This window comes from Myxocyprinus asiaticus, chromosome 32, assembly GCF_019703515.2.
Source record: "Myxocyprinus asiaticus isolate MX2 ecotype Aquarium Trade chromosome 32, UBuf_Myxa_2, whole genome shotgun sequence".
NCBI lineage: Eukaryota > Metazoa > Chordata > Actinopteri > Cypriniformes > Catostomidae > Myxocyprinus > Myxocyprinus asiaticus.
In genome coordinates, this window is record NC_059375.1 from 30,230,270 (window position 1) to 30,257,857 (window position 27,588).

Sequence of the window (27,588 nt, forward strand, 5' to 3'; positions counted from 1 at the left end):
CACGTGCAATGACCAATCTAGCCTTGACTTCATGCACCTATTTAGAGCAAGTCTGAAGCCTCTGACTAATCTACTCAAAGTGAACAACACCATGATCACAATTTAGTTACATCTCTCTCCCCTTTCAAGTAACAGACAGCTGGACAGCCAGTCAGCTGACTGGCAACAGCCAAAGGGGGGTGGAACATTGCACCCACTGACATGTAAGAGACAGGGTCTCTGTCAGGGACCAGATCTAAGTTTAACACAGGACAGAGACTGAGACACAAGTGGGAACGAGGGACTGTTCATTTTTAACTGGAATTGCAGTTTTAATTGGACAAAAACATGAATGTTCAAAAGTGTGCCAGGTGTGGATTCGTGGTTTACCCAGCAGAGAAGATAAATCTTATTAGTCAGGTAAGCTTGTACACTTATAATGTCTCATTGATCTTACAAATTTGAACAACAGTCCATAGATAATCACAATGAGTGTATTTTGTAGCTGTCTAGCAGTATTATTGTACCTACAGTATGTTGTAAGCAGCACTACTTTGGACCAATTGCTGTAGGTGGAAAAGAATTTCGTGTGTGTCTCCTCCTACAGTATTTAGAGGAACTGAATTGAGATGCTTTCAAAATCCTTTTTTTCCCCTTTGTTTTAACACTCTGTTTGTCACCCACTCTTTTCTCTTTTAGAACTGGCATAAATCATGTTTTCACTGTGAGGTCTGTAAGATGGTTTTGACAGCGAATAATTATGTCAGCCATCAGAAAAGGCCATACTGCCAAGTGTAAGTTTTGGGCAATTTTTGGCTTAGACATATTACGTTTTAATAACATTAAGTATTAAAACACATGACCTATAATTAAGGCTTAATGTTTCAGTGGCATTGCATTTCATTGCAATCCAATGCCTCATGGTTGAATGTATCATTTATCCAATTTGGCAACAATGTGTTGAATATATATTTGTTGTCTCCTACAGGCACAATCCAAAGAACAACACTTTCACTAGTGTCTATGAGACTCCAATCAACATCAATGCGAAGAAGCAGTCTGAGGCAGTCAGTGAGGTGAGTTTTTGATGATGCCACAGACACCAAAAAACACAACCAAACTTTGTGATTACAACTGCCAATGCTGTACATCTGTCACAGTACTATAGTAAAGAAAGTAAGTACATTCTACATTCAAGATTTTTGCTACTTGTTCAGTTTACTTAATTAGAATGAGCTAAAGCAAAACAATTCTAGAACATTTTGTCACAACTTGATTTCATTGCGTTCTATCCATTTAAATTTGTTAAAAGGAAGTTTACTTAATCCATATGAGTTGAAACCACATTAATAATTTTCGTGGTGTTAGTGTAGCATTGATGGGCAGGGGATTTCCATTTCCCAGCATGCTTTGCATGGGACTCGATAGGGAGAGTAAGTGTTCAAATTAAGTGTTGTTTTATGTGTTTTTGAGCATGATGAATATAAAGGGGGGATGTTAGTGTTTAATATTTCATTATGTTGAGATTTAGAAGAGTTTCTGTTATGTTGGAGTTTTGGGAGTTACCATTATAGTAAAGAGTGGAGCTTGAGCTATTGATGAGGACACGTAAATGTTCCACATGGAATTGATTGCTCACTCTGTTGAGCAAATGTTGTGCTAACAATAGCATAGTTACTAAATCACACTCGTGCTTCCAACCAGAATGTATTTTACTTACATTCACTTGCACTAATTAGTGTACAAAGAAATAAAAGAGATTTATTTTGAGTTACATTGACATGTCTTATTTTGTTGGGTTTACTCAATTCCACTAGGTTTTTTCTACACAAAGTGTTTGTGTTGAGATTACAAAGTCATATTAAGTTACGAAAACTTATTTCAAACAAGTGAAACCACTGTCAACGATTGAATCAAATTCAGCCAAAGAGCTATTCTTTTGAGTGTAGAATGAAAAGTTAAGGTTAATATCTAAATTTCAAGCGGTAGTGGTTTTCTATAACATTATTTGATTATTTTATAAGTTCAAAGAATTTTCAAATGAATGAATGTTCAAAGCTGTTACAATGAGGTGTTTTCTATACAATATTTTGAATATTTAAGTGCAATATTTAAAGGAAACTTTAGTTATGACATTTCTGAGGACATGAACATGGAACGCGGGCATGTGGGAAAAAAAATTGTTCCTAAAATAAATGATACAAAATATTTTCTTAATGAAATAAATGATACAGATAAAGAAACTTTGTAGATGGGCTGTTAAAGATCTCTGGTGCTGAACTATAGGATTGCTCAGTGTATTTATACAGAGTATTTAAATAATTGAACAGGGGTCATTTTCTCTTGTAATATCTATGTTTCCCGCTATATGAGTTAGGTAATAGGGTTGTTTTTGGGAGAGCTCTAAGACCCTGGTGACAGAGTACCGGTTTGGAATGAGAACTGCATCTCTCCTCCAAGTTATTTCTGTAGTGTGACATGATACCCTTCTCTAGCCTTCTTTATGTATTTGCTGTTTAAATTTATACCACAGCCCACCTATCTTCCTTCCTTGCTTCCTTTCCCTTTCTCTCTCTCTCTCTCTCTCTCTCTCTCTCTCTCTCTCTCTCTCTCTCTCTGTGGGACCCCCAGCTGCCCCTGTTTGTCAGTGGGCTCTGGAGCTGTCTTCATGGAGGGTGACAGTGTACAGATCACCTTACTTCAATTTCACATGTATAATTTCCTTTCTTGCCAGAAAAATTATCTAAAGACAGTGTGAAAAAATAGCACTCATTAGACCTACTTATTTTGCAAACCTTTGGATTTGTCTTTCTATGTGGTATTCCATATTATTCATTGCTGCATTGTTATTGAACTGTATGTTTTTCAATGCACCTTGGAACACTGAACTGTGAGCTTGGATGGATGTGCTCTGACAGCTCTGTTAACCTCTCTTTGGTTTTTAGAATAAATATCGAGAGGAAGGGGAGCGTTTCATGTCCACTTTCCACTATGACATGAGATCAAAAGAAATTGAAATGGCTCAAAAGGCCAGTCAGCTTGCCAGCCAGGTGACAAACCAAACAATATAATAATAACCCAAAAACTATTTAAATAAGTCACACTTAAAAATGTATCAGTTTCCTTGCACTAGATAACAAAATAACAAATCAAGTGGTAAAAATAAGTTTGTTAGGAATGACATTTTAAAACAATACATTTGCTGTTCAAAATAAGGATGAAAAGTATTATTGTGACACTTTCTGACTGTCAAATGTTCATAGGACATGTCCATAGTGATGAACTTACGTGGTTACTCACTTAGGACATCTGTATGAACTCAAGGGGGAGTTGACTTAATAAATGCATTAAAAATCACATTGACACCAGTTTTGAAATATGGCAAAAGTGAAGCTACTTCTAGCATAATTTTCAGACGACACTTGTTTTAATATTTTGTTATCTAATTAGGGTATTTTGTAAACGTATCCTGTTTTGGGGGATTTAGACTGATTTTTGGAATCCGTTCACCAAAAAGATTCATTTAGTCTCCATTTCAGCATATAATTTTCGCCAGTAAATGGAGATAAATGAGTGTCTTTTATGTGTGTCATGTGAGTCATTCAATCATTGATTCAATGAAATGACTCATGATGCAGTCATTATCGACTGAAGCAATAGATGGGAATAGGAATGATTTGTTCACTTAAAAGATTAATTCAAAACACTGATTCATTCACAAGTGAAACATTATTATTGTTTAAGGCAAAAAAGTCTGGTTAAAATGATGGACAGTACAAAAAATATGGATTCACATGTGTCATGCTAAATAAAGGACCACGTCCACAGAGTGTTATATATTCTAAGGTGCTTGCATTTGCAAATGACAGTTTAAAACCGGTGAATCTAATAAGACACTAACAAACCAAAGCTCTTCGTTCAGGCTTCCGCAGTAGAAAGTCAGTATTGACAAACCAAAAACAATGACCAGCCAAACCACAGAGTGAAGCAACATTTTCCATACACAAGTATCATTTACATTTATTGTCAGTGGAGTTGGAGTCAGGTATTGAGTCAAGGCATTACAGTATGTGCTCTCAAAAACAGACTCAATCGTCACACTGAATAAAGTATAATGTCTGGATACTGTATTTTATGTATGGTATGCGTATAGCGTGCAGATCCTTACTTATACAAAAATGTGTCATGTAGTATGTCAAGAGTGAAAGGTTTAAAACTCCTGCTCTAATGTGGCATTCAGACATTTTTAAGTGTGACTTTTGATCCAAATATTTTTGGGGGCCACTGTAGCTGTGTTTATAAAACCAAAGATTATTTTCCAATTATTGACTGCATTCAAATCTTTCTGAAATCAGCAGGGCTATCATACTGAGATTGTGGGCCAACAGTCATGGCACTCGGGCAGTGTTACCAGCCAGGAAATTGTACGTGTGAGCCAGGCACAGAAGACCATCAGTGATGTGAGTGATCTGGTTTAGAATCCGTTGGGAAATCTTTTAAAACCTGATGACTTCAAATATCTTTTGCTGCACAAATAATCAAATGAATTGTGTAATAATGGATTACAAAGAGTGAGCTGTACTGTAATTTGGGCTATAGGTAGAATACAAGCGAGGCCATGAGGAGCGTGTCACACAGTTTACCTCTGTGGCAGACACACCTGAGATCATACATGCCAAGACTGGAGTCTCATTGGCCAGTGATGTAAGGGCACATTCAACATTAGAACACAACACACACTGAAATGGCATGAATGGCTTTAAAAAGAATCTTTACAAACAGACAATAAAATGTTGCTTGCTGTACTGGTCCCCTTGTTTATGTCATAATCAGTTATTGAATACCTATATGGTATCTAAGATGCTTCATGTTTGTTTACAGGTGAAATACTCAGAAGAATATCAGCAGTCTAAAGGAAAGGGCAGCTTTCCTGCCATGATTACTCCAGGATATGAGATGGCAAAGAAAGCCAACACACTGGCTAGCAATGTAAGTAAAAAAGACCATGATGCGGTCTCTGTTTAATTACTATTATTGTGACATCTATAACAGCATTTAAAATGAGCTTTTATTTTCCATGATTTTCTTTTCAGTTGGAGTATAGAAAAGGACATGAAGAAAGAATGTCAAAGTACACCACCGTGATGGATACTCCTGACGTACTTCTAGCTAAAAACCAGGGGAAGATTGCTAGTGATGTAAGCATTAACTCACAAATAATGCAATTGGCTCTTCATTTGATCTGTCTGTGGCTGAAAATTGTCCATATGTGTTAATCCTGCATCTTGTTCACTGAAAACAGTATGTTTACACTGAGGAGTATGAACAGCAAAGGGGCAAAGGCAGTTTCCCAGCACACTTCACTCCTGGATACCAGGTGGCCAAAAAAGCAGGCGAGATGGCCAGCAAAGTAAGTGCATTACTCATACAGTGACCTCCAAAAGTATTTGGACACTGAAGCCACACTTTAAAATGTATGAATGTAGTTGCATTAGATAACAAAATATCAAAGCAGGTGTCATTTGTTTTTTTTGTTTTTTTGTTTGTTTTTTTTTTTTTAAAGATAGCACATCCACACTTTTCAAGCTAATAAATACAGAAAAAAAGTTTGATTTGAAATCATAAAACAGTTATAGGCTACTGTTTACAATGACAAAAACTATTTGGACACTTTTTGGATATGAAACATTAGTGGACAAATGTCCATAGTTAATATAATGAACTTTACATGTTGTTAGTTACTCAACTAGGACACCTGTGTGAACCTAAGGGGAACTGATATTATACATCTACTAAAAATAACCTTAGGACTAATTGGTTAAAAGTCATTGCAAAAATGTTTCAGAAAGTTTTTCTGAGAAAAAGTCTAGAATCAAATGTTTGCAGACAATTGCTATAAGTTTATTATCCCATGCAATGACTTTCAGGCAGTTTTAAGTATGACTTAAAGAGGTCATGACATGCCTTTTATTATTATTATGTTCCTTGAGGTTCACTTTTAATATCAGTAAAGTTTTATACACAAAATATTTGTCATATATTTGTAAAACAAAATAATTTTCTACTCTCATTCTGACCTTCTGTCAGAAACACATGGTTTTAGTGCTGCCTCTCCTTTAATACTTGACAGTAAAAGCCCACTTTAAAGATTGGCTCTCTGCTCTTGACTGTCCTGCTCTCTACATGCCATCTAACTGCTTACTGGAACTTAGCGGGCTACAGTAGTGATAAAGTAAAGAAGGTGATGTGTTGCTGTGGAGGTGGTCAGATGCAAATGTCTACCACATTTGTCAACATTTTTTTTATTCTTCATGTCATGACCCCTTTAAATGTTCAATGGCCACTTTTTATCAGCTCTACACAACTGGTGGTTATACTGTAAAACCAGTGTTGTTTGTATGCAGGTGAAGTATCAACAGAAATATGAGCAGGAGATTAAGGGGAAGGCCAGCGCTGATGCTGGGGCTTCAGAGTCTGCTTTGGCCAAAGAGAACGCAGAGCACTTCAGTCATGTAAGACTGCTGGACACTTTCTGTTGCACATTCATTCAGGGTTCCCACAGTAATCAGTTCCCTGTAAATATTAGGGAATTTTAAAATTGTGATTTACAGGCCTGAAATAGTCCTATAAATGAACACTATTATCTTAAAAAGTCATGGTAATTTCAACAGTGAATATATAATTTTTTCTGGTCATACATAAAATATATTATTGGCTAGAAATTGCTCTTTGTTAGTGCAGTCTCTATACATTTATATAAAAAAAATTCTTATCCTTTTTATGGAAATTCTTTGGTCAAAAGGAGCCCTGTACAGTGGGATGAATGTAAAATCTAATGTCAATTTTATTTTACACCAAACAAACATTGAGCGTTCCCTCTGAGAAACAAGGTGTCATGTGATATGGTTTTTCTGAACTGAGTCTCTAATTCCTTTAGCATGCCTACACTGAGGAATATGAACAGCAAAAAGGCAAAGGCAGCTTTCCTGCCATGATAACTCCCGGATACCAGATGGCCAAGAAAGCCCATGACATGGCCAGTGATGTAAGCATCAGCACTACTGTGGTCTGTTTTACGTGAACACTGTTTTAAATTTGAGATGTTTCATATTTCAGTGTGAGAATTGGAAACAGATGACTGGAAAGAAAATTAAACATGTTAGTCCAGTTGCAAAATTGTCAGTGTTTTGTAAGCTTGGCCCATCAGCACTGTTGCAATATTGAAATTTTCCCCCATGACTCCCACCAAGAATCCCATCAAGAGGACATATTTATACACAATGACTGCGTGAATTATTGAATGTGTATGTTCTCTCACACCACAGGAATTCATCCTGACAGATCAGGCATCATGGACAGTACAGTAGATTGAGCCCTTTCTGGTATTGTTATGTTTGAATAACACTTACCGCATCCCCCTCCCCATTTTAAACTGCAGCTGAAATATAAGAAGGATCTGAACAAGATGAAGGGATCTTCTGCATACCACACTGTAAACCCTGATGACAACCTGACTTTGAAGAGTGCACGCAAGATCAACAAGATCGTGAGCGAAGTGAGCAGATTTCCTGTACATTAATTGAGAAATTTTACATTTTAAATAGAAGAGCCTCTCATTCTGGGATAGTATCAGGCTGATGCTCTCACTGGTTAGTGGTGCAGCTAAAATGCATGATTGTAAAGCTGCTGTAAACTGTTAACATTTTTGATTGTTTTTAGGTGTAGTATCACTAAGGTTTCCCTAAAACTGCATCTCTTTCTTAGTTACTATAGTTTACAAAAGATAATTTGGGGCAGGGCCGTGCACAGACATTTTGGGGGGCAGATACTCAAGCAAAAAAAAGGGCACCCCTCTTATAATTATTTATAAAAAATAAAGTTACTTACAGTAGCACATCTTTTACTTACATATTTATTTATTTCAATACCCATTCACTCAGGCAGATGTTTAATACTCAACAGATTTCTACAAAATTATAAATTCCCACAGAGACGATGGTCTTTACCATTCACTATTATCAGTGTTTCCCAACGGATTTTGTGAGACTGTGGTGGGTGGACCTTGGACCCTCTAGGGGGGTCAGGGGGCATGCTCCCCTATAAGAAAATTGTGTACATTTTAAAGTTAAATGCACCAATCTGGTGCACTTTGAGAGCAAAATTAAAAGGCTATATCTATGAAGAACTTTGTGCTCTGGTAAACAATTTTGTGCTCTAGAAGTAATTTAATCATAAACACATTGGTTTTATAGATATTAATGGTGATGACATGGCAAAAAAGTCACATCCACAAAGCATAAATGAGACAGAGTTTAATGCAGTTCATAAATGGTTAAACACAAAATCGACTAGAGCATACATTAGAGCCATCAAAGAAATAAAGCAAAAGTGGTTACCTGTGTTGAACTTGCTCCTCAGATACTGACTGGGAGTGAGAGATGCTTTGCCGAAGCAACAGCGCAAAACACAACGCTATAGATCTTTTATGTTATTATGATAAGTGTCAAAATATTTTTGGGCTGCCACAGTCTAGGAAATTAATGGGAAACACTGCTATTTCTACATTTATCACAAGAGCAGGCAACAAACAAAGAAAACAATGCCACACTGTGCAAGCTTTAGTGGCCTATAAAATAATAAACCATTCAAAATCAACAAATCTTTACACAAAATTGAAAAAGGCTGTGCTCTGAATAAATAAAATAATAAACCAACCAATCTACCCTCCAAACTACAATGTAGGCCTATGTTCAGTTGCAACAATTAGGCTAAGTGCGTTCTGTGTACTGAGGTGAAGGGAGCAGGATCATTCTCCTGCTATTAAAATTAAAATTAGATGAACAGTTAAACTTTCAAATCTGAGCTTGTAAAGGCCCTGGACTATTGTATTTAAATGACAATCAGTTGGCTTGCCTACAATTACCAGTACATTTTGTGTCACAGGAGTAAGAATCGATAATTTACTAGGCTATATCTTAAAGCTTTTGCTAATCAGTATGAGCATGTAAACAGTGGATGAATCATATATTTGCACATTTTCTTGTGACAGGTGACAGGTCAGCTAACGTTTCTGATATCCAAATATGATTGACTATTAGCCACATAATGCATATTTATTTGTTTCAGTTGCCTGACAAAGGAATTAGCCTACTGGAGTTCACTCGTTTTTCATTGATGACGGCATTGACGATGGCATCATGACGCTGTTTTACACCAAAGCCAGACTAGCTTGCTTGTTGTTAAGCTTAATGGAGGGCTATTGCCTAAGTTAGTCTGGCTGTACTGAGATGTTTTAATGGTGGTTAATTTCACAACACGTGACAAACAATGCCAAAGCTTTGGGCAAACACTATCGTTACCTGGCTGTCACCAATGAAGGCAGGTCAGAGAGACGTGGATGCTGCTCCGCAGGGTGCTCGATTTGCGTGCGTTAACTGTAGTGGCTGTGACAAGGAAAGTCGAAAAGGGAGGGGCAGAATTAGAACTCAAATGCAGTTGTCGGGCAGTACAACACGCTTTTAATTGAGAATTAATGCCACTGGCCAAATTTAAAAACTAAAATATAAAATTAGAGAAAGAAATAGAAAAAAAAAAAATTCTTGCAAAAAGGGCACTTATCTAGTCAGAGGCCAAAAGGGCAGGTGCTTGAGCACCACCTGGGTTCTATCTGTGCACGTGTTTGATTTGGGGAATTACACTATGCATGCAAATAGATTTTTCCATTTTATGATGCAAATGGAAATGGTGTTTACCCTTGCAAATGTTGGCGCTATGATGCTAGGGGCTTCTGGGTGGATGCTAGGGCATTAAATGTGAGCTAGAACTAGGGTGCTCTGGGTGATTATTGCTCCAATTTAAAGAAGCCCATCCCCAATTTCTATATTATTATTATTGTTATTATTATTATTATTATTATTATTATTATTATAATACTCTGGTCCCTATATATGGCTTTAATTTAAGTTGCTTTATCATCCAATCGTAAGTCTAGTTGCTTTGAAATGTAACAGCACACCTCTCCTCTACAAGCCACATACTTTGAGCTACTGTTCATGTCCATAACAAACTATGCAGGATGAGTTACATGCCAAAGATGAATATGTAGGGTACTTTTTCAAATCCCTAAAACTAAGTATGTTTGAGTTTGAGATGGGGTTAATTTCCATCTTTGCATCACAGTTTACAGGAAACTGAATTAAAGCAGAAGAGAATACATAAAAACATATCATATTAAGAATATTAAATGTCTTTTAAAAGTCAGTTACAACATACATAAAAAAAAAAACAGCATAAAAAAAATTATATTTCTCTACCTGATTCATTATTAAAGAGTCTAATGGCAGTTGCAAGGGTTCCATGTCTCAGACATTCTGTTCTAACTGCAATGCATGTCAGTTGATTTTTTTTCCTGAGGACTCTCCGTGCAATATTAATAGTACTGCTTTCCATAGCATGCCATGCACCAATAAATATGTTTTTTTGCACTGTAAAAAATAGTTAAAACAATTGCATTGATTAGTTAGCGGATTGATTTTTCAGTCTGCATTTTGCTATAGTGCAAAGAGAAAGAGATAGACAGGATAAAAACACACATCGAATCAGCCAGACATAAAGTCTCCACACCTGCATTCACATGTCTCTTCCATGAGCTCCCCTGCTGAGTCCAGCCACCCACAGATATAAACAAAGAGAGCATACAAGCCAGGAGGAGGACATCATCATTCTATTCTGATCCTGTCTGCATGCCACGGCTTATACCTGATAATGCTACAAACAATAATGTATCATCATTCTGCCAAGATTTAAAAGCTAATTTTAAAAGGGCACAGGATAGAGATTTAAAATTCCAAAGTATCACTGCACACCTGACTAACACTTCCTCCGTTTATACAGGTTGAATACAGGAAGGACCATGAGACCACCAAAGGCCATAGTATCAACTATTGCGAAACACCACAGTTCAAGAATGTGTCAAAGATTGCCAAGTATACCAGCGATGTGAGTGCTTCATCAGTGAATGACTGCTATATGCAAAGAATGACAGCATATTCTATATTTAAGGTGTTACTGTGCAGGGCACTTGTGTGCCATCATATGCAAGCATATTCACTCAATGACGTGAACAATGGGTAGAAAATATTTGACTTTGTATATACAGTAAATGGAAAACTTGGTTGTATAAACCTTTCAAGTGAAATGAGAAACTGTTGGTGTGGCATCATTGCTTTCCCTGTATTTTTTTGTTGGATCACAGAATAAATACAAAGAGAATTACACCAATCACATGAAGGGGCACTATGAGGGGGGAGGCATCGACAAGAAGACCATGCACGCCATGAACGTCAGAAAGCTGGCCAGTAATGTAAGATTAAATCATTTTTCGAAATATGCAAAAATATGCAGAATTCATGTAATAAATATGAATTAATAATTGTACCATCTGATTTTAGATCGCATACAAATCAGAGTATGAGCAGGAGAAGAATGTGCAGGGTGAGTACAACTATCCAGCCACCATTACACCATCCTACCAGACACAGAAAAAACTGGAGCCTCTCAAGGATGTAAGTCTGTCTTTCTTTTTACTGGTCTTAAACTAAAACCATATGTATTGGGTATTCTGTTGTTTTTGTCTTAATTGCTTGCACAGTGCTGCTTAAGTCCTACAATTTAACTTCACACTTGTAAACTTACAAGCTTTGTCTGAAAATGAATGCTCTTTTTTGCTCACACAGAAAAACTATAGACAACATATCGACAAACTGAAATTCTGCCAGGTTACGGACACTCCTGAAATTGTGCAAGCTAGAATCAATGCCCATCAACTCAGTAATGTATGCATACATTTTCTTTCTCATTGCATGTTTGTGCGCAATTAAATCTAACATATCTATATTAACCTAATATATAATATCTCACTATACAGCTGAACTACAAAGCTAACTATGAGAAGACAAAGACACAGTATACAATATCTCAAGATACACCAGAACTTAAGAAGGCCAAAGCCAATGCAGAACTCGTCAGTGATGTAAGCTTATACTCACACATACCAGAGCTTTGGCACATTGTTTGTCAATCATATTTATAGTTCACAGGTGTTGATTACATTGTTAAGTGATCTCTCTACACATTCACAGATCAAATACAAAGAGAACTGGGAGAAGAATAAATCCAAAGCATGTGATATTGGCCTGGACACACTGACATTCAAAGCTGCTAAAGCTTCTCGAGATCTTGCTAGTGATGTAAGAATCTGTTCAAATGTAAAATTTCATTGACATTCATGCCATTCAACTCTAACAGATTAATTAATAACATATTTTAAATGATAAGCTGATCTGATCTTCTCAAAATAAATAAATACAATTATACACACACACACCGATCAGCCACAACATTAAAGCCACCTGCCTAATATTGTGTAGGTCCCCCTTTTGCCGCCAAAACAGCGCCGACCCGCATCTCAGAATAGCATTCTGAGATGTTATTATTCTCACCGCAATTGTACAGTGCGGTTATCTGAGTTACCGTAGATTTTGTCAGTTCAAACCAGTCTGGCAATTCTCTGTTGTCCTCTCTCATCAACAAGGCATTTCCGTCCATAGACCTGCCCCTCACTGGATGTTTTTTGTTTTTGGCACATTCGGAGTCAATTCTAGAGACTGTTGTGTGTGAAAATCCCAGGAAATCTCAGCTGAATCTCAGCAGTTACAGAAATACTCAAACCAGCCCGTCTGGCACCAACAATCGTGCCACGCTCCAAATCACAGAGATCAAATTTTTTTCCCCATTTTGATGGTTGATGTGAACATTAACTGAAGCTCCTGACCCGTATCTGTATGATTTTATGCACTGCACTGCTGCCACACAATTGGCTGATTATATAATAGCATGGTTGGTACCAGACAGGCTGGTTTGGGTATTTCTGTAACTGCTGATCACCTGGGATTTTCATGCACAGCAGTCTGTAGAATTTAGTCAGAATGGTGCCAAAAACAAAAAAACATCCAGTGAGTGGCAGTTCTGTGGACAGAAATGCCTTGTTGATGTGAGAGGTCAATGGAGAATGGCCAACATGTCCAACCTTGAGGATGGATGGGCTACAAATGCAGAAAACCACGTCAGGAAATTTATTAGGACTATATAATATATATATATATATATATATATATATATAATTTGTGCAGACATTTGTACAGGAAGCATTTCTTTTCTTAGCAGATATCTTTCTGATTTGCTTGTAGCAACAACAGTGTAATCTTAATCTTTTTTGGTTGTACAGATCAAATACAAGGAGTCATACACAAAGAACAAGGACAAAGCCATTGGAATGGATGTGAGTGACTCCAAAACACTTCATTCCCTTCAAGTGGCCAAGCTGAGCAGTGAGGTAATTCCTTCTACCAAAGTCTGTATAAGATAACCAATCGTGAATTGTTCCCACTAACATAAGAACTCATTCTCAAATTCATAATGTGCAAATACTAGCCGATCAGTCTCAGAGCGTCAAACTAATCAATCAAATTTCTTTAATATAGGTCGCTTATAAAAAGGGTTCTAAGGAGACTCAATCCAAGTGCCACCTGCCCCTGGACATGGTGAATCTGAGCCATGCTAAGAAGGCTCAGGCCTTGGCCAGTGATTTGGACTACAGGAAGAAGTTGCACGATTATACCGTCCTGCCTGATGACATGAAAGTGCAGCAAGCTAAGAAAGCCTACCAACTGCAGAGTGATGTAAGAGGAAGACAGCATGTGTTATAAGACAAGAATAGAATGATAAGTACACATAATCTCCTTTTATATACTGTATACTATATGGGTATTGATTTGATTCCTTTAGAACCAGTACCGATCAGACTTGACATGGATGAAGGGAGTGGGCTGGGAGGCTGATGGCTGCCTGGATGTGGAACAGGCCAAGAAAGCAGGAGAACTTGTTAGTGAGGTTGGTTTTTGGAAAATGTGTATTCTATGCTAAAAAGACTAGCATACAGTGGCTGACTAGCATGGGATGGTGTTCCTCCAGGCTTTTTAAAGGGATAGTTCACCCAAAATTAAAATTCTGTCATAATTTACTCACCCTCATTTTGTTCCAAACCTGTATGAATTTCTTTCTTCCGTGGAGCACAAAAGTAGATGTTAGGCAGCGTGTTTGCCTCAGTGACCATTCACTGTAATTGCATATTCTTTCCATACAATGAAAGTGAATGGTTACTGAGATTGTCAGTCCCTAAAATTTTGTGTTCCACAAAATAAACAACTTAATACAGGTCTTGAATGACATGAGGGTGAGTAAATGACGACAGAATTGACAAGTTTTGCTGCTGAACCACATGGCTATGTTGGTCAACCAGCTAGACCAGCACCAGACCAGCACTAACCAGCATAAACCAGCCTGGCCAAGCATTGAAATTCATGCTGGTCTAAGATTTCCTTTAGGGTGGGTAAGGGTTTTTGTATATTTGTTTGTTCTTTTAGTCATTGTAATTATGTGTTTTGCACTTTATTCAGAAAAAGTATCGTCAAAAAGTGGACCATGTGAAATTCACACAAGTGGCAGACACTCCTTCCATCATACACGCCAAGAAGAGTCAGGAACTACAAAGTGGGGTTAGATATTTCTTCACTTAAGATCACTTAAGATCCATTTGATCTCATTTTTCTGATGCACACATTTGATTGGTCAGACCCTATCCAACATGTTGATTAATTGACCTTTTCTTGTCCTCAGCTGGCATACAAGGCAGGCACTGAACAGACAATGCACCAGTATACTATGAGCAAAGATGAGCCTCTCTTCAAGCAAGCCAAAGCTAATGCAGAACTTCTCAGTGGGGTATGAACTAGATCATAAGTTGCACCACTGCATATGCATATTTTGCACCAATAACCTGCACAGTAGTTAACAACCCTCCACCTGGTTTGAGTCAATGACTTTAATTGGTGATTTTCAGAAAACATATAAGAGTAGCTGGGATGAGGAGAGGGAGAAGGGTTTTGAGCTAGGCATGGACACACTTTCGATTCTCAATGCTAGAGCAACAAGAGATCTCGCCAGTGATGTGAGTGACCAAACACCCTGCTAATACACGTGACTCACATGGCACTCAAAATAGATACTGGAATCTCAGATATTGTGACGGAGAATGTAATGTAACATTCCTGATTTTCCATTTATATGATCTAGGTAAAGTACAAGCAAGAATATGAGATGGCAAAAGGGAAGATGATTGGTGTGAAGACCGTGTCAGGTGATTCTCAGATGGCGCATTCAGCCCAGGCCACCAAACTCCAGAGTAACAGGCAATATAAGAAAGAATATGAGGATACCAAGACCAAATACAGTGCCTTACTTGATATGATGACCCTCACGCATGCCAAGAAAGCCCAGGAACTGGCTACTGAAACAAACTACAAAACGTTCTTACACAAGTACACCAGCCTACCCACTGATATGAAAATGGAATGGGCCAAGAAGGCCTACGGCCTACAGAGTGATGTAAGACTCAGATATGGGAACTGTCCCAACATGCAATTTAACTGGATAGTTCACCAAAAAATGAAACCTGTCTTAATTTAACCTCCTGAGACCTAAGCGTGACTGTTGTGTGCATTTTCCTTGTTGATTTGTAACTAGTAGCACCAAATAAACATGCAATAAAATAAAATAAATAAATAAATACAAATTCTAGAGCAAACAGTTTTCCAAAAATGTATGTCAACATGTGTGGACAACGGGACTAAGTTGTGAAATTACCAAACTACCGAAAATCAGATTTTTTGTGTGTTGGTTATTCATGTTTTTGAGACGTTACAGGCATTACCTCAGAAATTAGCATAATTAATTCTGATTCAAAGTAATTGCCAGCATCATCCAATCACTTCCAACCATGTAAAAAAATAAATAAAAAATAAATAATTATACATTATAAATTCAAAATCTATGTACTGATTATAATTGTCCCATATCTGCCAAACATGTTGAGTGGTCCAAACATCATCTCCAGCCTGAAACTGAACTTTTGATAGGAAGTTTGAATTAAATGCAATTAGCTGCATAGAGAGCTATAGGATGTTCCATATTTAGTGAATAACTTAACCTCCAGTGTGCTGTCTGTCTGCACTGGTCTCAGAACAGTTAAAAATGCATCTTATTTTTATCCTAACTAACTCCATAAAAAGCCTCTTAAAAGCAAAGATTTTCAGCTTTTGGATGAACCCATTGATTCTCAATGTGATATAGTGAATAGTGAATATAGTATTTCTAAGGAAAAAATGCACTAAAGTACACATTAGTGTACATTGTTTTTAACAGCGTGGCGTTTTGCGATAAACTGCTCACAATTTTAAAAATGGCATATCGGATGAAATTAGAGAGACTCAAACAGGTTTCAATGTAAAAACTTAATTAGGTTACTTACCAGATGTAGTTTTGTTGGCGTTACTGCCAAAGACAAACTTTGCTGTGATCGGCGCTATGTTGTTTGGTCACATGACTCAGTGCGTCGAAAGTTTAACCCTTTATTGACAGCAGAGTCAGTAGAGTTCTCCTGAACTGAGATCAGTCAGTTTAAATTAATTTAAATTATGCATTGCTATACGCAAAATACAATATACACGCATGTTTACGTGGGGTCACACAAGGTTAATCACCTTCATGTTGTTCCAAACTCATATGACCTTCTTTATTCTGCGAAATACAAAATGAGATATTTTAAAGACTGTTGCTATCCCTGATTTCCATAAAAGGAAATTTGATACAGTAGTCGCTCACTTGAAATCTTTTAAAAGGCATCCAAAAGTGTCATAAAAGTAGTCCATAAGACACTTTTGGGTTCTTTTACAAGCCTAAAAGTGAGTAAGCGCTATGTGCGTAAGTAAATAATGACAGAAATTTCATTTTTAGGTGAACCCCCCAACCCCCCCCCCCCCCCCCCCCCTTATACCATCGCTCCAATTAAATTGTTCACTTCTGATACCAAAAATGCACAATGTAAGAACCTAACATTTTGAATCAGGATTGAACTTGGTTTTCTTTGCAGAAACGTTATCGTTCTGACCTGAATTGGATGAAGGGGGTAGGCTGGGAGACCACCGGATCCCTTGATGTACTACAGGCCAGAAAGGCTACAGATTTAGCCAGTGAGGTACAGATCAAACCTCAAATGAAAACAACATACCACACATTTATTTGTTTAGCAGATGCCAAAGTCACTTGTATTGCATTCAACTTACACATTTTATCAGTATGTGTATTCCTTGGGATTGAACCCATAACCTTGGCATTGCTAGCACCATGCTCTATCAGTTAAGCTATCAAAACTCCATACACTAAATGTCATAGTTTTTCATCCTTTCAGCTTTTAAAATTAAGTAACTTGAGGAGTCACCAGGTTTTTTTTAGGTCATCGATGGCATGTCCAGAAATTTTGTCAGGATCAGAGGACCAGTTGCTTGTAAATAGCTTACATGATAGGTTAATGACTGGAGTTTTATTTAGCAGGGATAAGAATAGGTATGAACTATTTGCTCAATTCATCAGCACCATGTATATTTTAAAAGAGCACTCTACTCAGCAAACACAGCCGAGAAATGAGTATTATATGTTCAACAAATTTTTATTTCAGGTTATTTTACTGAGCCAGTTGATGTATATTAAATAGAGAGAGCTATATAAACTGTATCATACTATGCCATGCATGTTTGTAATTGCATAGATGGCTCATAGATGCCAGCCATGACTATTATTAGTTGCACTTCACTTTGAGTACAGATGTTGCATAAAGTAAGCTGAAATAAAAAAAGCACATGCCAGAGGTTAACATTTCATTCAGGCATCTTTCATATGTTAAAGGGTATGTTTTGAAATGTAACAAATGGTTGAACTATATCGTCAATGAAATAAAAGTCTTTGGGGTGTACATGCCTAAATAGTCAAGAATATAAATTCCAACATCTCTCAGCATAGAAAATGGATATATTTGGAATGACAGTGAGTAAATCTTTGCCATGCCTTGTGTATGTTCCAGAAAAAATACAGACAGGATGTGAGTGCTCTGAAGTTCACCAGCGTGGAGGACACGCCAGAGATGGTGCAGGCCAAAATCAGCAGCAAACTGGTCCTTGATGTACGTAAACTGATTCATTTCATTTTATACATGCATTCATAGAAGGACATTCTGTGGATTAAACTAGAATTGAAAGACTAGATCAAAAGGATGAATTTTATCATAATTTACTCACCCTCATGCTGTTCAAAACCTGTTTTCCTTTACTTTTTCTTTTTTTCTTTTCTTTTTTTTTTGTGGAACACAAAAGGTGTTAGGCAGAACATTTCATTGTGTAGAAAAAAAGATGCAATGAAAGTGAATAGTGACTGAGAATAACTTGCTGCCTTTTGTGTTCCACGGAAGAAGGAAAGTTTAGTAATGACAACTCTCTGAAAGATTTAGCATGTTAATGTGGGTATGAAATATTGCGGACTAGATCTGCTCTAGCTGCTGCAGAGCAAGTACAGAGACCTGCAACAGCTAGAACATACACAGACATACTGAGTTAAGCATATGGACATGCTGCTGCTGCTGCTGCACAATTAGGAAAAAACAAGACATTCTGCATTAAGCATGTATGACATTCTGCTGCACAAACAGACAAATACAATCCCTATGTAGCAGATCTAGACACATGGAGCTGGGGAGGTGGAGGGTTTTAGAGAAAACACTCACAGCATGCTGCAATGAAACCGGCTTTAAATATTAGGTAAAGAGAGAGTACACAAGTTGATTGGCTGTCTGATTCCACGTCAAAGGACCTGTCAGCTTACGCCATGTGAGCCGATTGGCTTGACATTTCACATGTGAGCGAGCTGACTGGCTTACAGACAAAGAACCTATCAGCTTGCACCATTCAGAGTTTCATGCCTGAACTTAGTCATTCATATGAGTTTGGATTAACATGAGTGTGAGTAAATGATGACAGAATTCTCATTTGGGTGAACTATACATTTTTAAGAGAGAGGGGAAAATGTTGGTTTGATTGATTGATATACCATATTACTGTCACTGGATGTAATATTTCTTGTAATCTTGATGTTGTACAGAGATTGTACAGAGAGAAAGGAGAGAACGAAATGCACAAGTACACACTGAAGGGAGATATTCCAGAGCATGTGCAGGCTAAGATCAATGCCACTAACCTCAGTGAGGTGAGAATCCATTACACACACACACACACACACACACACACACACACACACACACACACACACACACACACACACACACACTACCATTTCATTTCAGAAGCTATTAAACACATGCACAAGCAATTTAATTTTCACATCAAATTATTAAAATGAGAACTCTTTTGTGTAAAGTCATGTTACAAAAAGTCCTGGAAAAAGATCAGAGATGCTGGCTACAAGTTGCGCTTGGATGCTATTCCATTCCAAGCAGCCAAATCTTCTACAGAAATCCTCAGTGATGTGAGTATATTTAGTACGCTACAGGAACTACAGTTTATTTTTGTTTATCTGGTTATCTGTCTGATTATCTTTTTGTCTATCAATCTAACTGTATAAGTGTTCACCCACAGCAAAAGTACAAGGCACAGTTTGAGAAGACAAAGGGGAAGATGATTGGGCTGAAGGGACTACAGGATGACATAAACATTGCACACTCTGTGTATGCCTCAAAGATACAGAGTGATGTGAGTATTCCTGCAGATCAAAATGGGGTTTGAGTATGTGTAGTTAAATGAAGTACAAAGAGTCTGGGTGATCATGTGATACTCTTTCTCTCTTCTTAGATCAAATACAAAAAAGACTCTTCTAAGTTGCATTCTGAGTTCCATCTTCCAATGGACATGTTGGAGGTGATTCATGCTAAGAAGGCTCAGAATCTGATCAGTGATCAGGACTACAGACTTACGTTGCACAAGTACACAACACTGCCTGATGACCTCAAAGTGCAGGCTGCCAAGAAAGCATATAACCTGCAAAGTGAGGTAAAGCCTTATTCAATACACATGCACTGCACCCCTATGGTTACTTCTACTCATTGCTGCACAGGATGCCTCTGAAAGTTGGGTGATCTTTAACTTGCTGTGTTTATACAACAGAAACTGTACCGCTCTGATCTAAATTACCTCCGTGGTGCAGCCTGGATTGCCACAGGTGCTCTACAGATCGAAGGATCCAAACGAGCCACAGATCTAATCAGTGAGGTATGAATGGCTACTTAAATTGTAAAGTATTACAGTCAAAACTTTGCTCCATCCTGGTAATATTTATATTTTATACTGTATATATATATACAATTTAACCTTTTAAATGTACCGTATTATATGTTAAAGGAATAGTTCACCCAAAAATTCTCTCATCATATACTCACCCTCATGCCATCCCAGATGTGTATGACTTTCTTCTGCTGAACACAAAGATTTTTAGAAGAATATCTCTGTTTTGTTGGTCCATTCAATGCAAGTGAATGGATACCAACACTTTTATGCTGCCTTTATGTGCTTTATGAGCTTCAAAGTAATCCATATGACTCCAGTGGTTAAGTCCATATTTTCAGAAGCAATATGATATGTGTGGGTGAGAAACAGATTTACTTCCACTTTCACTTTCACATTCTTCTTCTTTTGTTTTTGACGATTCACATTATTTATGCACAATGCCACCTACTGGGCAGGGAGGAGAATTTATAGTAAAAAAGGGACTTAAATATTGATCTGTTTCTCACCCAGACCTATCGTATGGCTTCTGAACATATGTATTTCACCACTGGAGTCTTATGGATTACTTTCATGCTACCTTTATTTTGTACCCATTCACTTGCATTGTGAGGACCTACAGAAGTGAAATAGTCTTCTAAAAATCTTTGTTTGTGTTCAGCAGAGGAAACAAAGTCATACACATCTGGGATGGCATGTAGGTGAGTAAATGATTTTCATTTTTGGGTGAACTATTCCTTTAATACAGGTATATATTTATTTTTCCTTACAGAAAAAGTATCGCCAGCAACCTTACGCTTTTAAACACACATCCATTACGGATTCTCCAGATATTATTCATGCTAAGTTCAGTAACAAGATCACTAATGAGGTAAGAGGACATTCCCAACATTATCTCTGTGTTTGCTGATTTGTGTACAAGGATTATGATGTCTTGTTGTCTGCTCTTCTTTAGCGCTTGTACAAAGAAAAGGGAGAGAACTTCAGGCACAACTACACCATTACAGCAGAGAGACCTGAAATCACCCAGGCTAAGATTAACGCTGCTAACTTCAGTGATGTAAGATGAGCCTTCCAAGTCTATTTGAATGTTTACGGATATTGCTACATCATAAAATACAATATTCTAAACTGAAGTTGATAGATTGTTTCCAATATATTCTATAAAGGATGTGATTAAAATTAAATTGCATAAATGACATTTAGAGAGAATGTTTAAATGCTCAGATTTTGAACATTTGTCGTTAAATTTCAGGTTAAGTACAAGGAGTCATGGCACGTGCTCAGAGCTCAGGGTTATAAACTCACCATGAAGGATATCCCCTTCCAGGCTGCCAAAGCTTCCACCAGCATTGCAAGTGATGTAAGAATACCCTCACAACATTTTTACACATTAACATCTATGGGCAAAAACAAGTCTGATAAACTAATGTCCTTACAGGGATACTTTGCCCAAAAAAATGAAATTCATTCTTATCCTCATGTTGTTCCTAACTAGTATGACTTTCTTTTATCTGTGGAACACAAAAGGAGATGTTAGGCAGAATGTTAGTCTCAGTCATCCTGTTTAACATCTCCTTTTGTGTTCCATTGAAGAAATAAAGTCATACAGGTTTGCAACAACATGAGGCTGAGTAAATTGGGTTTTTTGGGTCAACTATGCCTTTAGCTAGTCCTGCAGCCATCATTGTGATAACTTAAAGGGATAGTTCACCCAAAAAAGAAAATTCTCTCATCATTTACTCACCCTCATGCCATCCCAGATGTGTATGACTTTCTTTTTTCTGCTGAACACAAACGAAGATTTTTAGAAAGATATGTCAGCTCTGTAGGTCCATACAATGCAAAAGAATGGTGGCCAGACTTTTGAAGGTCCAAAAAGTGCATAAAAGCACCATAAAAGTAATCCATAGGATATGATAGGTGTGGGTAAGAAACAGATTAATATTTAAGTCCTTTTTTACCATAAATATTCACTTTCATTTTCACTTCCATGTTCTTTTTCTTGTGTTTTTGGCTATTCACATTCTTCATGCATATCGCCACTTACTGGGCAGGGAGGAGGATTTATAATAAAAAATGACTTAAATATTGATCTCTTTCTTACCTACACCTATCACATATCACTTCTGAAGATATGAATTTAACCACTGGAGTCGTATGGATTACTTTTATGCTGCCTTTATGTGCTTTTTGGGCCTTCAAAGTTGTGGCCACATATTTTTCTAAAAATCTTCATTCGTGTTCAGCAGAAGAAAGAAAGTCATACGAGTTTGAGATTGAGTAAATAATAAGAACATTTTCATTTTTGGGTGAACTATCCCTTTAAACTTTATAGAAGATTCCCTATAATCCAGTGGATTTTGTTCACCTCCTTTGCTTTGACAGTACCAGTACAAACACAACCATCTATTGGAGAAGGGAAAGCACATTGGATTGCGCAGTGTCCTGGAGGACTCACACCTAATGCACTGCATGGAGATGGGTCGTCTACAGAGCAACCAGTACTATCGCAAAAACGCCATGTCCACCAGCGGCCAGTATCACCTGCCTCTGGACATGGTTAACCTTGTTCATGCCAAGAATGCCCAGGCCTTAGCCAGCGACCAGGATTATAAAACCCACATACACTCTTACACTGTCCTACCTGATGATATGAAGGTGCAGTGGGCCAAGAAGGCATACGACCTGCAGAGCCAGGTGAGAAAGAGAAAGACCATAAAGCAGTGATTCAACTGGTGGGTCAAGACCCAAAAATGGGTTGCATGTCTGTTCTGATAGGGTTGTGGGCAGTAGATATAAAACAGTTCTAAATGCAAATAATAATAATATTAAACATATAATTATGCTAAGTTATGATAGCAAAATTAATAGGCTTATCTACTTTTAGAAGGGCAGATCAAATATTCCCATATCTTTTGGTGTTAATTTCAAAGGCTGTGCATCCAGTCACACAATGCAGTATTTCGGTGTAAATTAATTTGTCACTTGGTAGAAGCAACAGTAGCCAAGTTAGTCAGATGGCAACATGGACAGGTTGCATAACATGCCCTCATCCTCAAAAATCATGAATAAAACTATGCAATTTAAGTGAAAGTATGAACCGGACTACATGGAATACGGTTTAACTTGCAATGAGCACATGCTTTGTGCCAACCACAATATGTTTTGTGCAAGGCTGCCAAGAGCCATCAGAATTAAATTTTGTATGCCATTGGTACTGTTTAATAATTTTGGTGTCACCAGTTGATCAATCTGGCACCTGGAGCAAAACCAGCTAAGAACCGCTGCAATAGAAGATAAAAGATAATAGGTTTTGGCTTCATACCATAAAGAAGTGAAGTGTCACGGCAAAGTATCACAGTACAATCACTATAATAATATAGTGTCTACATATACTTAGGAAACTGTTTCCTCTTCTTCAATTTTTCAAAGAATGTATACAAATCAGATCTGAACTTCATGAAGGGGGTGGCCTGGGACTCAGTGGGTGCACCCCAGCTGGAGTCTGCAAAGAAAGCTGGAGAGCTCATTAGTGACGTAAGTAGCACTTAACAGTTGTAATTTTTCAGGCATACTGTAATTCATTGTGCTAACACCATTGCGGTCTGACCAGATGTCTCTGAATTAATGTTAACTTGGAATTATAATTTTACCACATAAAATCATGGTAATAATAAATGTTTTGCTCCATTCTTTACTTCTGAAGAAGAAGTACCGTCAACACCCTGACAGCCTGAAGTTCACCCAAGTGGCTGATTCACCAGATATTGTCCATGCAAAGAACAGTTACATGCAGTGTAGTGAGGTAAACTTCTCCCAGCATGCTCATTAATCAAAATCTCTTTCAAATATGTGTAGGCAGTGATTGCTTTGCTGATGTGAATGACAAAGCATTTGTCGTTGTTTCAGAGGTTGTATAAGTCTGGAGATTCCGAGTCCATGCACAAATTCACTTTGCCACCTGATCATCCTGACTTCATCAGAGCAAAGATCAATGCTCAGCAAATTAGCGATGTAAGACTGCTGTTGTCAGATACTATAACAGGAATAAACTTAGTTCTTACGACATCCTCTAAGATTGTCTACCGTTTTCGCTTTCACTTTGCAGAAAGTTTATAAAACGTCAGGTGAGCAGGTGAAGTCAGCAGGCTTCGACCTCAGGTTAGACGCCATTCCCTTCCAGACAGCCAAGGCCTCCAGAGAAATTGCTAGTGATGTAAGCCAAAATCAAAAAGCTTTTATCCCACTAGTTCTGTACCATTTTATTAAAGGTATAGTTCACCTAAAAATGAAAATTCTTTCATCATTTACTCACCCTCATGCCATCCCAGATGTGTATGACTTTCTTTCTTCTGCAGAACACAAAGATTTTTAGAAGAATATCTCAGCTCTCAAGGTCCATACAATGCAAGTGAATGGTGACCAGAACTCCAAAAGCTCCAAAAAGCAGATGAAGTCAGCATAAGTAATCCATCAGACTCCAGTGGTTTAATCAATGTCTTCTGAAGCATTCCAGTTTGTTTTTGGTGATTATGGGTTACAGACCTAAATGTAACCTTTTTACTGTACATCTTGTCATTGCAGTCTCTAGGCACGATCATGATTTCAAGCTCGATTACACTTCCAAGTGCTTGATGCATGCGCAGAGCGCTATATGGCTAGATGACTATAGGAAGTGTAATCGAGCTTGAAATCATGATCGCCAAGGAGACTGCTGTCAAGATGTACAGTGAAAAAGGAGTCTGTCCTCACCCAAAACCAATTGGATTGTTTCAGAAGACATGGATTAAACCACTGGAGTCTTATGGATTATTTTATGCTGACTTTATCTCCTTTTTGGAGCTTTTGGAATTCTGGTCACCATTTACTTGCATTGTATGGACCAACAGAGCTGAGATATTCTTTTAAAAATCTTTTATTTGTATTCAGCAGAAGATAGAAAGTCATACATATCTGGGATGGCAAGAGCATTTTCATTTGTGGGTGAACTAACCCTAAAGTGTGTAATTTCTGTGCCACTAGCGTCACCAAATAGAATTGCAAAAGTAATGACTATTTTCAAACAGGCTTCCTGAACACTCTCCTCATCTGCCATTTGTTGGACAAGTAGATAGTCCTGCTTCAAACTCATACCATTGTTTTTAAAGCAGCACAGAGCCACAGTGTGGGGCTCAGTAAGCCTCAACCTTCAACCTATTTTATAGTTGTATCTGCATATTAAGTCGGGATAGGAGAAAGTATTTTAACAGCTGAAAAAAAATTACACACTTTAGTTTAAATAAAAATATGTAGTTTATAACCCTACTTGTACAGAATTTAATGTATTTTGTACCTTCTCAGTTTCGCTATAAGGAGGCATTCGTGAAGGACAAAGGCCACCAGGTGGGCCTCCTTAGTGTTGAGGATGACCCCAAGATGAGACATTCACTGGCTGTGGGGAAGCTCCAGAGCAACAATGAGTACAGGAAGCAGTTCCAGGAGACACGCTCTCAGTTTAAAATCCATGCTGACCAACCTGAGTTCCTGCATGCAAAGAAGAGCCAGGCTCAACTCAGCAACCTTAACTATCGCCAGCAGATCCATGGCTACACATGTGATCCTGATCAGCTCAATGTCAAACATGCTAAACAGGCCTACCAACTGCAGAGTGATGTGAGTTTGAGATTAGTCTGTTAAGAAGAAATTTGTTGATACCTTTGTATGCTAATATTTATCAGAGGTATTAAGGATTTTAAGGGACACAGCAACCCTGACAAAAATAATGTTGGTCTTACCTGGTGTAGGTGGTCTAGCAGATCTCCCAGTCTGGCCAAGTTGGTGCTTAGCTGGTTGAAAGTGCTCAATTCCCCTCTAAAGCCATAACAACCCAGCTTAACCAGCTGGTCCTTAGACTGATTTTTATTTCAGCAGGGTTGATAGCTATATTTGTTAAAAGATTCTCAGCAGACATTATTTTGACAAAGGGGCTTGACTGTATGTCTCTGGTTGCAGGTGAATTATAAATCAGATCTGAACTGGATTAAAGGTGTGGGCTGGACCCCTCCAGGCTCCCATAAGGTAGAAATGGCCCGCCGGGCAGCAGAACTGGGCCTGGCTGAAGGAGTATCCACTGAAGAGGCTATCGCTCAATACCAGCAACTAATGGTGAAACAAAAAAATACTACAATTTAAATAATATCTGGAGATACCTACTTTAAATATGACTCACTGTTACCAAAAATGCTTGCCAAAAATTTCATAATCCATTTGATAATTTTCTTCGGTCTCAGATGCTCCAGAGACAGCAGCAGTCCGCCACAGAGCAGATGGAGACAACAAAGGAGTTCCAGCAGCCTGGAGTCAATCCTGATGCCATGGAGATCCTCCAAGTCAAGAGAAAGAAGACCATTCACACCACATTCAAGCAGGCCAAGACCACAAAATCCATCACTTCACAGTCTCTTGCATCCCACTCAAACACAAGTCAGTCTATCACTAACCAGTCCACCAAGAAACAATCCATTATGAGCCAATCACATGCTGACGAATCCACAGCGAGGCAGATCAGTGAAAACCAGGCCATTACAGATCAGGCTGCTGCAAAGTCAGGAGCAATGTAATCTGCAATTTTTGTCTTCCATACTTTCATATTTCTAAGTTAATTTATGAACATCATGTAGATCTTGGTGTTCTTGACTGTATTTTTATTGATCCATGAATGAGGGACATTTAGATGAAAGATATGATTGAAATGTGAATGTGAAGATGGTTGAAGTAAGTGCAGAAGGTGAAGGATGAAAAATGAAATGGTTAAATGGTTACTATGAAAAAATGAAGGTGATTATGGATATAAGGATATATGGAGGTATCAAACAAAGATGGAGTGTATACAATTCACGTAATATATAAAAGTGCCTTCACAATATTGAAAGGGTTTCTCTCTTTTTTTCTTTTTTTTCTTTTTTTTTTTGTTGTTGCTAGAAATATCATAAGAATGAGCCAGTTGCAATGTGTGTGGTTGCTCTGATCATATTTATAACTTCTGATTTTTTGCTCTGGTGGTCTCTGGTGGTACTGAAATAGAGATATATTTAAGATACAGGTATATTAAAAAATATATTGGATATGCTGTATGTCTGATAAGCTGAGCTTTATAAGAAAAAATATGAAAAAAGAACTCTGCTAGCAGAGTTGAAATAGCTGAAATGTAAGTAAATGTGTGAATTATTGCATATTATATAATAAAGATTTTTTTGGAATGCCCTTCATTAACCATCTAACACAATGTTTTTTTTTTGTTTGTTTGTTTGTTTTTTCTTCAACAAGCTTGAGCACTAGAGGGCATTCACAGACAGTTTTTCTGAGAATTTAAAGGAAAAGTTCACTC

At 37.7% G+C, this 27,588-nt stretch overlaps 1 protein-coding gene across 3 annotated transcripts; it reads left to right on the forward strand.

Moving 5' to 3' along the window:
* Positions 1-250: 250 nt before the first annotated feature.
* Positions 251-27,552, forward strand: nrap (nebulin-related anchoring protein). 3 transcript variants are annotated; one of them, XM_051666876.1, is made up of 43 exons: positions 251-399; positions 679-773; positions 968-1,055; positions 2,925-3,029; positions 4,338-4,439; positions 4,579-4,683; positions 4,861-4,968; positions 5,073-5,177; positions 5,282-5,389; positions 6,384-6,491; positions 6,917-7,024; positions 7,418-7,534; positions 10,873-10,977; positions 11,234-11,341; positions 11,430-11,543; positions 11,715-11,813; positions 11,906-12,010; positions 12,120-12,227; positions 13,265-13,372; positions 13,521-13,718; positions 13,825-13,929; positions 14,496-14,594; positions 14,716-14,820; positions 14,939-15,046; positions 15,172-15,483; positions 17,027-17,131; positions 18,014-18,112; positions 19,084-19,188; positions 19,360-19,467; positions 19,578-19,691; positions 19,791-19,988; positions 20,103-20,207; positions 20,992-21,090; positions 21,175-21,279; positions 21,475-21,582; positions 22,608-22,919; positions 23,655-23,759; positions 23,929-24,027; positions 24,132-24,236; positions 24,331-24,438; positions 25,563-25,874; positions 26,214-26,366; positions 26,492-27,552. In XM_051666876.1, the coding sequence occupies exons 1-43, from the start codon at positions 328-330 to the stop codon at positions 26,819-26,821; spliced, it is 5,565 nt and encodes a 1,854-aa protein (XP_051522836.1). In that variant the 5' UTR covers positions 251-327; the 3' UTR covers positions 26,822-27,552. The 3 variants fall into 3 exon arrangements, with proteins under 3 accessions (XP_051522836.1, XP_051522835.1, XP_051522837.1); XM_051666875.1 differs by having other exon boundaries at positions 4,335-4,439; positions 26,492-27,551; XM_051666877.1 differs by lacking the exon at positions 2,925-3,029 and having other exon boundaries at positions 26,492-27,551.
* The last annotated feature ends 36 nt before the right edge of the window (positions 27,553-27,588 follow it).

What these genes read in the sequence shown, in the direction of transcription:
- nrap (XM_051666875.1), top strand. Translation starts at nt 328, where the DNA reads ATGAATGTTCAAAAGTGTGCCAGGTGTGGATTCGTGGTTTACCCAGCA. An exon ending in TCAGAAAGCTGGCCAGTAAT is followed by an intron (nt 11,342 to 11,429) that starts GTAAGATTAAAT and finishes ATCTGATTTTAG; the next exon opens with ATCGCATACAAATCAGAGTA. An exon ending in GTAACAAGATCACTAATGAG is followed by an intron (nt 21,091 to 21,174) that starts GTAAGAGGACAT and finishes GCTCTTCTTTAG; the next exon opens with CGCTTGTACAAAGAAAAGGG.